The sequence below is a fragment of the Coenobita brevimanus genome, chromosome 63, assembly GCF_032717465.1.
Source record: "Coenobita brevimanus isolate Jiangsu-jjx chromosome 63, ASM3271746v2, whole genome shotgun sequence".
NCBI classification, from domain to species: domain Eukaryota; kingdom Metazoa; phylum Arthropoda; class Malacostraca; order Decapoda; family Coenobitidae; genus Coenobita; species Coenobita brevimanus.
Window position 1 is genome coordinate 2,893,929 of NC_137016.1, and position 10,941 is coordinate 2,904,869.

At 40.6% G+C, this 10,941-nt stretch overlaps 1 protein-coding gene across 1 annotated transcript; it reads left to right on the forward strand.

The window, feature by feature from the left end:
* The first annotated feature begins 8,637 nt into the window (after positions 1-8,637).
* On the forward strand, positions 8,638-10,693 carry LOC145404279 (uncharacterized). The gene is made up of 2 exons (XM_080275800.1): positions 8,638-10,430; positions 10,564-10,693. The coding sequence occupies exons 1-2, from the start codon at positions 8,638-8,640 to the stop codon at positions 10,691-10,693; spliced, it is 1,923 nt and encodes a 640-aa protein (XP_080131926.1).
* Positions 10,694-10,941: the final 248 nt, after the last annotated feature.

Here is a 10,941-nt window from a genome sequence, read left to right on the forward strand (position 1 = left end):
TAATAGCAGTAGTAGTAACAGTGATGGTAATGGCAGTGGTGGTAGTGACGGTGGTAATGGTGATAGTCGTCGTCGTGATGGTGATGGTTGTTAAGTTAGTAGAAGTAGTAACAGTATTTGTGGCAGTAATAGTTACGTAGTGGTGGAGGTGTAGAAGTGGTTGGAACTGGTGATTATGGCAGCAGTGATGGTAATGATATTAGCAGAGGTGGCTGTAGAAGTGATTGAGCTGCTTGTGCTGGAGGTTGTGGTAGTAGTAGTAGTAGCAGTAGTAGTAGCAGTAGCAGTAGTAGTAGCAGTAGCAGTAGCAGTAGCAGCAGTAGTAGTAGTAGTAGTAATGGTGGTGATTGTGTTATATGTGATTTGAGGTTGTGGAGATGATGGTAGTAGTTGTGATGGTGGTAGTGGTGGTGGTGATAATGGTGATGGTGGTAGTGGTGGTGGTGATAATGGTGATGGAGGCAGTGGTGAGGGTTGCTATGGTGGTAGTCAGCTGCAATGAAAGAGTAATGGTGTCAGGAATATTAATGACAGCAGTCGCATTAATGGTGATAGTGGTGGCAGCGTTAGTGGGGACAGTAATGGTGGTAACAATGATGGTATAATGATGATATTAATAGTACAGGTATTAAAATTGATGAAAAAACACTAGGTAATAAACGGTGGGAGGGCTGCACTCGACACTGGAATTTTGTTAAAGATAAAGAAGCGAGTGTGTGTAGCGACTGATGGTAAACCCACTGCTAAGTAACCCTTTGCTGCCATGGACGCTTTTTTTTATTTTTTTATTTATCAATTTTTCTCTAGGTTAACTGCAGCCAGTTTTGTTCATCTGAGAGAGAACGTTGCTTTAAGAATGTTAGTATCTGCTAAGTGTAACCTTTTTAATATTATACTCGTATATGTGTATGAATCAGACAATAGGCGATTCGTTCAAGTGAAAGGAATATCAGCTGTCAAAATGTTAATATTTGATGGCGACATACAAATATTGTTGTATATTGCTGCTCTCTCATTCTGCCGGGCTGTTCCTCGTGTTTTGGGGGGACGGTTCGGTCAACATTATTAGTGACTATCATGCATATATATATATTTTTTCGTTTCAGTTCCCGTATGTACTCCTATTTTCGCCCATAAGGTCGTCAGTAACTGTGGCTCCGAAACGGTTAAGGTTTGGACGCATGTTCATGTAGCATTATTTGCTTAGAATTCTCTCATCAATTATTTCCCAAAGTTACGGTATGTCCTTTCCTCCCGGGACGCCCTGTATATGGGTGTATATAATGTATGAGTATGTACATAGTCGTTGTCTGCTAGAATACATGCCTCGTAAAGCTCTATACTAGATTTGGATCAGCTTCTAGTAAGATACATTTAGCATATCTGTTCATTTGATGCCCTTGCATGGAGCTGTGGAGGAGTCACTGTGAATATCTTAATTCTGGTACGGTTTAACACTCCTCCTTGATGGTACTCAATGTACTGCACAACGCCTCACGTCACCTCTAGGCTCCCCCCTCGCAAGCGAACGATGGAATAATCTGAACCTATATCCGCACGGTGTAAGTAGCCTATGCTCATGCTTTGTTAACATAACAGACAGCAATAGTACCTTCAGTCAAGATTCCGTTCAGTTCTGGAAAGGTAGTACAGGCCGGCTGTACATAGCAATTATTGCTTAACCAAGAAGGTCACAGAGCTATATTTTCGTTGGAATCTTTGGAGAACTTTCATAGCAAGTAGTTTTGCATATTCCATTTGCGTTTAGTGTGCTATTTATAGGTTTTAACTCGATATATCACTCATTAATAGTAAAAAAAATATATATATTAATGAGATGTAACAGTCAAAGGGAATAACTGTGGAAGATGTGGAGAAAAATCTCTTAAGCCAATAAGGACTCGACCCACAATTATTCCCCGCCCCCTACACCAGCCACAGCCAATCAACATTGAGGTCTTCCGTTACGTCACACACTGCAGCCCCTCCCCCTCTCCGCACCATAGCGTCAGCAATCCCAGCAACTCACGGCCTGCCCGTCTCCAGTTATTTGACCCATTTTTCGCTTCACTCATTTATTTTCTCTGTTAGCTCAAACTTCCCAGAAATCTCCCTTACTGGTTCCAATTTCAAGGTATTTTCCTTGTGGCATATTCCTTTCGTTTTTTTTTTTTCTATTTCGATTTTCTTTTTATTTCTTCTCTGTTGTTCCCCATATTTTTCCTTGCCATCTGCAGGAGATATAAATTATTTCTCCGACACCTATTTTGTTCCTTCATTATGTAGTTATTCTCCTTGCTTTTTCCATTCTTTTAGAAATTATTTTTTCTGGTCTTCATACCTGGAATTACGAGAATTATATTTTTTATCTCTTCCCCTTTGTGGACACTTGCCCTATTTACTCCCTTCCTTCACATATATTTCTCCCATGTTTGTCTTACCTCTTGTAGTCATATCCTCCATTTCTACTTTCTCTCCTTCTACAGTTATTCCGCGTAATTTATTCTTCCTGCCTACAGTTCTTTTAAATTTCTAATTCTCTTTTCTATTTCCATATTTCTCCCTCTCCACGTTTTTTTTTTTCCCTTAATCTCTCTTCTTTCTCCGTAGTCTCCTTTTCACAGTTATTTTTTTTTTACTTCCTCCTTTATTTTCATAGTAATTTTCAGTATATCTCCCTCACCTCGGCAGTTATTATTTCTGTTTGTCCATCTCATTCAGAATTTTTTATCCAACGTTTCTCTTCCCTCTTATTTCTTTCTTCCATTCAGCAAATTTTCTCCGTATCTTTACCATTCATTGCAATAATACTCCTTCATTATCCAAGCCGTCAGCCCTTAGTCTCCTTCATCCCTTCTTTATTATTATTATTATTATTATTATTATTATTATTATTATTATTATTACTAGTGTTTACCATCAGCTGTGTCCTGTCCTTTTTTTCCCTCCTCCGCAATTACTTTTTTTTTTTCATATAATCTGTTTTCTTCTCCTCAGTTATTTTCCTCGTTTCTCATTACCCTTAGATGTAACTGTCCTTATTTTCTTCTTCGCACACGCAAAACTGACATATCTTCCACCTCTCTCTCTCTCTCTCTCTCTCTCTCTCTCTCTCTCTCTCTCTCTCTCTCTCTCCTGCCAAGAGTAAACACCAGAACTTTTTAGGTAATTCATATAGCAAACTATTCACCAAAGAAGTTCAAGAAAAAACGTAAGTACCAATAAGGCTGGAAGCATCAACTTTTTTTTTGGATATGGGAACTGGTTAGCATCTCCAGCTCCAACTGGTCGGACTGGTGGATTCAGTCTGTTCCCCCCTTGTCCCAGTTCACCCAAAAGTACAGTAAAGGACCTGGATGTAAACGAGTATTGTGGGTTTGATTCTCGGGGTAGACTGTGACTCAGAAAATAAAAATTGTCTGCCTGAATGACACCCGTATAGTCGATAGGAATAAAATCTAGTCTTTCTCCTCCCCCGCATATTTTTACGCAAAGAAGAAGGAACCAATGGCCAGAAGTCAGCAAGACTGTTTCATTCCAGGAAAAAAAAATAAAAGCCAATTTCAAGATCCATCTATTTCGAGATGGCTAGACACATTGTGTTTAAAAGACTGGAGGTCATAGGTGGAAGGACATACAGAGAGAGGAAGACAGGTCCATGGTTGACCTGTTGCATGCATATTTTCTCCTTCCTCTCTGCAATAATTAAATTTTCCCTCCTCACAGCAATTACTTATTCCTATTTTCCCCTTCTACACCAATGTATACACAATGAACTATATTCTTATAAGCCTGACTCCTTTATCCTTCTGACAACTTTCTTTAGATTTGGAGCGATGCATCACAGTGGCGACAATAATCAAGACTGCTGCTAATTCCTAACTGCGACAGGTTTCTCCATGGTTAGAGATTATCGCTAGGAGGTGAGAAGGACAATGTAGAAATGAGGAGGTTGAAGTGATGAGGTTGAAGGACACCACATTCTACCTTTTCCGTAGTGATAGATTTCGCGTGATGCGCCCTAAGAGCTTTATTATTATTATTATTATTGTTATTATTGTTATTATTATAGGCATGTGTAAGTAAGGTACAAGTAAATATTAATCCCCTTATAATCAAAACAAATCTGCTATTCTGCTCTAGCAAACACCAGGCGATTAAACTCAGCTGAGATTGGGCCACAGCAGCATAACTATTATCCTGATATCAACAATCCTCTCATGGTCCAGAAAACTTTATATTATTCCAGCTTATGCCAGAGGATTTTATGCAGCTGAACGTTAGCCACAGGACCCTGAGAGTACTAAGATTCTACAGTATAATCGGAAATATGTCGATAAGGAAGAACCAGAAAGTCTCCTATAAATCCTCGGAAAATACTGTCTTCGAGATGCAGAAAATAATAACGCCTCGGAGTAAGACCTTGCTATTTAGGTTAAGAGGGATGGGATATCTGGCCTCATTATCGTCACATTATTTTCCATTAATAAATTAGGTGGGTTAAGATCCAATATTACTATAGCACAAATGCAAGAGACCTATCGTCAGAGTATCCAGTGAATTTGCTCACATATCCAATAACTCATCATTCAAGCCTTAGAATATTTCGGCTTTACCCAAGAGATAGCCATACACAAAAAAAGTGCTTTGAATGATGCACTTGCTCTACCAAACGCTTACTAGGCAGAGATAATTTCATCTACTGCAGAGTTAAAAAAGGAGGCGCAGCCCTTGTCATGTGCCTCCCCATATACGCCTCACCCCTCCATTCCCATCACTCGTCAGTTCTCTTGCTCCCAAAACTTCCGTACCTCGCATTCTCACATAAAGACAGGTGGTGTTAGGTGTTCTGGGAGCCTGCCTTCTGGTCCCAGTGCAATCACCGAGGCAATAATAACAGCAATAACGTCTAAGTATGTTGTGATGGCAGTGTCTGAGCTGTATTGATTTAAAAAATGACTCTGTACCTAGAAACATAATTAGACACCTGTAACCACTTTGAACTGAACGGCAGAGACAGATGAACAGACTGGACAAAGTAGACACGTCTCGGATGTTGGACTGCGTGACCCTGAGTCTTCTAAAAATGTGCCAGAACTGAAAGGCAATTTCCGCGACGTTTAAATCACCTAGCAGCAATCCGCCAGACGCCAAGTTAATCCATAGAATCACCCTGAATCAGTCATAAATAACGCAATGCTCACTACACACGCCGTTGAGGAGCACTGAGCTGAGACAGTACCCTCTGATTGCCTATTTAGCTCATTCTGTTTGGTGACGCCTTTTTAGATGTGGGATCATTTCTAGGAGTGGCTCTATCCATCAGTATCTCACTAACATTTTTCAGAAAAGAGGTGTTTCACTCTCGTCGATTTTAGCGACTTTAGCGAAGGCACACCACATCACACCACACCACACAAAACCACATCACGCCATGCCAATCACACCATACCATTTCACACCAAACTACCTACACCACACCACACCATTTACACCACACCACACCACTTACACCACATCACACCATACCATATCACACCACACCACTTACACCGGAGCACACACATAAAATAACCTTCCCAATCCACGCCACACCATGGGCAATAACCAAGGGGACCTGAAGCTCCAGCATCTTGTCCATTTTATACTTGTTCCATTTTATTATCGCTGTTTACAGATTATTTTACACAGGAGAAATATTTCTAATTGGAAGGGTTCCATTTACGTTCTCTTGCCCCTTTACTGCTAGATATCACTCGGAATATGAACAAAATTGTCTGTGGCAGCAAGAATAGGCGAGAGAGAGAGAGAGAGAGAGAGAGAGAGAGAGAGAGAGAGAGAGAGAGAAACGCCACCGGATGGAAGAGGTTAAAAATCTGATTCCCAGCCAAAAATTTTCAGATTCTTCCAGATGTCGTGACGTGACTGAGCGAAGCTTAATGAGACGTAGAAGCTCACAGCCGACTCGTATTTTCTCTCTTTTTTTTTTTTTTTTTCTGTATTCTGTTATAATGTAAATCAGCAGAAGTTCTTGAAAAACGTAGACGCGTGCTGAGATAAAATCAGTTAAGATTTAACGATAGATAAATACAATAATTTTCCTTCTCCCAACGTCGCTCTTGCACTCGAGTTAATGGAGATTCACACTAGGTTGCTGAGGTAAAGATCGGCGATAAATTTAAGCACCAAAAAGTGATTATTTTCCTGATAAGCTTAGTACTATACTTTTACGTTTATTCAACGCCACTGAACAGCATGACGTGGTTATTTCACGCCACGGTCCACTCATCTTCTCTGGCTAAGACTAGTATTACACCCAAACCACTGTTCAGTACCACTGAATACCACTTTTTGCCCAAATCAAGCCTCATTTCGTTCTTATTTGATGCAGATCCTACTGTGGTGCCCCGGTTAACTGAGTGGAGATGCAAATGAAGCGTCCACCCAGGAACCAAATATTCACACTAATCCCCGCGCCTCGCTGTGGCGAGGGCTGTCACTCGCGTAAGAACAACGGTTCATTGCACTGGATGCCCCTGCAGGAGCTGTTGCTTGCCTGCGGTTGATGGGTCTGCTCGATCAGACAGAATGGGGTAGTACAACAATAACTCAAAGATCAGTATCATACCTTTACGTTCGTTCAGCGCCGCCAAATATCACTTTTTCTTAAAATAAGCTTCAGCAAGATTATATTATGGCTTTCCATATGGAGAAGTTGGAGAGCGTTAGACTGACGAGGAGGGTGTATGTGGGTGAGGTGGAGGGGAAGAGAGGGAGGGATGGAGTGGAGAGGTAGCCTATATGAGGGGGGGGGGGGAGTGAGCTGAGAGCAGGGCAGCGAAATGGTGTTGGACAGGGCAACATGGAGGCGATATGTTTGTGGCCACCCCTTACGGGATTAAGGCGTCTGGCAATAGATAGAAGACTGTATTATCTTCCTAAATTAATATTACACAATACAGTTCCACCGAATACCACGCTATGGTTAATTTAGCTTCCGTAAACTTTTGTTCACTTGCAAAGGTTTTATAGTTATTTCACCTTCAATTGGTCCAGATTTTCATCCTTTTGCAGTTTATTTTACGTAGCCCACTGGCAGTAAAAGACAATGGTACTGCTATACATCCTATCGATAGCAGTTCTTCATTACTAGGGCCATAATCTAGTTTCTGTTTTTGTTACAATTAGTTTTCAAGATGAGGAGATGGCATTCTTAGGCCAAGTTAAAATGAAAATCTGCTATCACGCGTCTACTCTCATTCAAAACCTTTTGATTCATTCAAGCTTCCGTACACACATATTCTCTTGCTTTAATTAGAAATACACCTTTACTAAGCTTCAGCGCACACATATTATCTTGCTTTAATCAGAAATACACCTTTGACTATAAGCTTCAGTACACACATATTCTCTTGCTTTAATCAGAAATACACCTTTACTAAGCTTCAGTACACATATATCCTCTTGCTTTAATCAGAAATACACCTTTACTAAGCTTCAGTACACAGGTACTCTCTTGCTTTAATCAGAAATACAACTTTAAGCTTGTTCTACACCGCCGAATACTACTCAATGGAATGCTGGAGAAAGGTTTGCTTACGTAGTCAAAAGATGTAAAAGGGGCGGTATTCTCGTTGTTATATGAGCCTTCGTAGCGCTTCTTCTTGAGCTATTTATTTTGCACATTGCACCTTTATGTCGTATCGCATGTCACTTATAAAAACTTTGTTGATATTATTAAAAAAAAAAAAGCATTGCAAGCATACAGATCAGTATCAGGTAGACACATCATGAAAAATTCTAAGGAAAACTACGACGAAGTTTGCTGTGCCAATTATAGTACAGGCCAAAGAAGTAAATGAAATACCGAGCAATCAGCGTATTCTATTGCAACATACAGCTGATATTAGTATTGAGTATTTCCTACACATTCTAGCATCATTGGAAGAAACGAAAATTGCAAAGGGAAAGAGTATGAAGGTATTGTGACGCCATTTTTTTTTTTTTTTTTAATAAAGCATCAGGTTCAGTCATATAAGCCGGGTTCAGACATTCTAAGTACCAGCTGGTTAATAACTGATATCGTCAGTGGTAGGCAGTTCCTGTTACAAAAAATCTATACTTGCTGCAAAAATTACTCAGTTAAAACTAATAAGTAAGCACACCACTTTCGTGCTTAGGACTGAAAAAGATATGTAGTGATCGTTCTGTTCTTCAGTCATCCTTAAAAGCTGGGAAGGTGGTTTCTTGACAAGCAAGCAGGGATATAAAAGTCACAAAGCAAGAAATATTATCATCAAGCATCCTTTTTGATGTTTCTATATATGTAACGCATACGGGTGTCGTAAACAATGTCTGATTCGTACTGTCTTAAAAATTAATGATTAACTGCAACAACAGAAAACTAACATTTTATTCATCATATAGCATACGAAAAGTGTACCGTATCGTACCAATTATGAAAAGATAAGTGAACACGCAATTTCAAGGCATTCTTAAGCAGGAAGCTTTCATTTTTTAGTACTGTTGTTTAATATTTTTTTAAAAATATAATTCATGTTAAATGCAAATGTTTTACATTTTCATTAATATATCTTTACAATATTTCCTCATCCTGTCAGAATCATCGGCATCAAGATGAAACACACCAAGTGTCTGATCTTCATAAGCATCCTGATGGCCTCCGTAACCTCACCAACGATCATCAATCACAGCACACAGTCACAACCACCAGACACCTTAGGCAGCAGCGAGTTGGAGAATCTATTGACAGGCCTCTTCCAGACCTTTAGGGACAAAGTAGCAGAGAGTCAAAAGAGTCCCGGGTATCTGAGTGATGTTTACTCTCTGGTATTGCCAACACTACGACAGAGTTTTAACATCAGCTTAGATCTCAAGAACACCATAAACACTCTGGGTGTGAATGATGATTTTTTTAAACCTTTGATACAGATCCTTGACCACATAGATCACCTCCATTCTGAGCTATTTTCCAACTCTACAAGCTCGTTATATGGCTCAGTACAAAAGTACAATAGTTCGGATGTAGATAATCCCACCATCAACTCGATTGATGGAATTCGCCATGAACAATATCACTTTTCAGATAAACCCACAATCAATGACAAATTTCTACTGTTTGTCAAGAACATTTTCGAGAAAGAATTTGCAGGTCTGGAGAACCTTCCAACAGAAAACGATCATAGTTTTCCAGCCACCTTAAACAGTACAGCTTCAAGCGTTTGGGTTCTGATTAAATCAACATGGCAGCGCCTCCTGGCCTACGTTGAGGAAGAGAACTCCCTCGAGACCTTCATGCAGCACATTCCTGTCAAGATTGTCGACAGAATTATGAGTCTGGGTGACGATATCAACCTCATGAGCTTTTTGGCGAAGAAACTCGATCCAGATTTTGCTAAGTTTCTTGTAGACAATATCAATCCATACCTCGGACCAATTAAAAACTTTGATACCTTCTATAATTTCACCAGGGACTATGGTTTAAACGGCATTGTGGACTACTTCACGTCAGAGAAATTTACTTCCAGTGTAAATGTACTGACTCGCCTCGTCTCAGCATACCTTGAGGACAGAATATCAGGTGATCTGGTCAATCAATATATTGAACTTATATCATTCGACAATCCTGAACTCCATAAGTTTTATAAGTCAATTATGAAGACACGTAATGACAACTCGACCACCTCACAAGAGACACAGAATAATCAACGCTTCCGGAGAGACGTGCTGGAGCACATCGCTAGCACCTTCAGGTTAGGAGACTCACAAGCCGAGGACTTCAGTCAATACCTGATTCAACCAAGGATGAATCAGCAAATGGAGTTCCAGTCGGAGGACCCAAAGAAAGATGAGTCAGTTGAAACCATGAATAGAAAAGGAGAGGTTGCTGGCAGAGATGGTGGCTATGGTGGCAGTGGTTATGGGGGCGGCTATGGCGGGGGTTATGGTTATGGCTACATGAGCACTTTAGATCCATACATTGCGTTAGGTGCTTTAGCACTTGGCACTCTGCTGGGCTTCCTGCTTTTCCGATTGTTGAATGGTACCCGCAGTGGTCGTCGAGACATTGGGGACGGTTCGCTGTCGCTGTGGGACTCAGACCTGCCCGACCAGGTGCTGCCATGGGGCTCCAGCGTCCAGCGCACGAGGCGTGACGTGCACGACACTCAAGGCTTCAGCCTTCCACCATCCCTCAGGGGTGACGTCTGGTCCTCTGATCCTCTGGTAGCTGACAACTTGTTGGACGACGACCTGCACGAAGACGACATCGCCCACCACCTCAACCATCTATGGCGTCTCTACAGAGACACCAACGAGACCGCCTGCGTCCATTCTCACCTGTGTGACGTCACGGCCAACACCACAGTACAACACCTCACCGGGAAGCACTCCAGTCTCCCTCTGCTCATGTAATTTTCTCCTCTAGTCTTTATAATTATAATGTGTTCACCATCCTTATGCACAAAAACTGAAAAAAAAAAAAAAAAAACATTACACTTTATAGTATCTTATATGTTATTCCTCTTTTTGCTGTTTCCACAGGGCGTCGGTGAGCAACTTGATGGGAGTTGTGAGGGCAGGGCAACTAATGGATCACGTAACACAAATCGTAATACTGGGTCACCCCTACACCTGCCCTACCCCGTTCCCCTTCTGCTCCCAGCTCATCTAGCAGCACACGGCGTGTCAGTCTGTAATCAAAACTTAGAGTATCCACTGTTTACGATATATAGTTGTAATCTTAGTGAAAGGTATTTAAAGACGATAGATGTCGTGTACTGCATTAAAAAAAAAATTCTTGCTATTTAATGAGGGCAATATCTGAACTATAAACACACACACACACACAATAAAAATTTATATATATATATATATATATATATATATATATATAAAGTTTTTCTGTGTTTTTCTTTCATT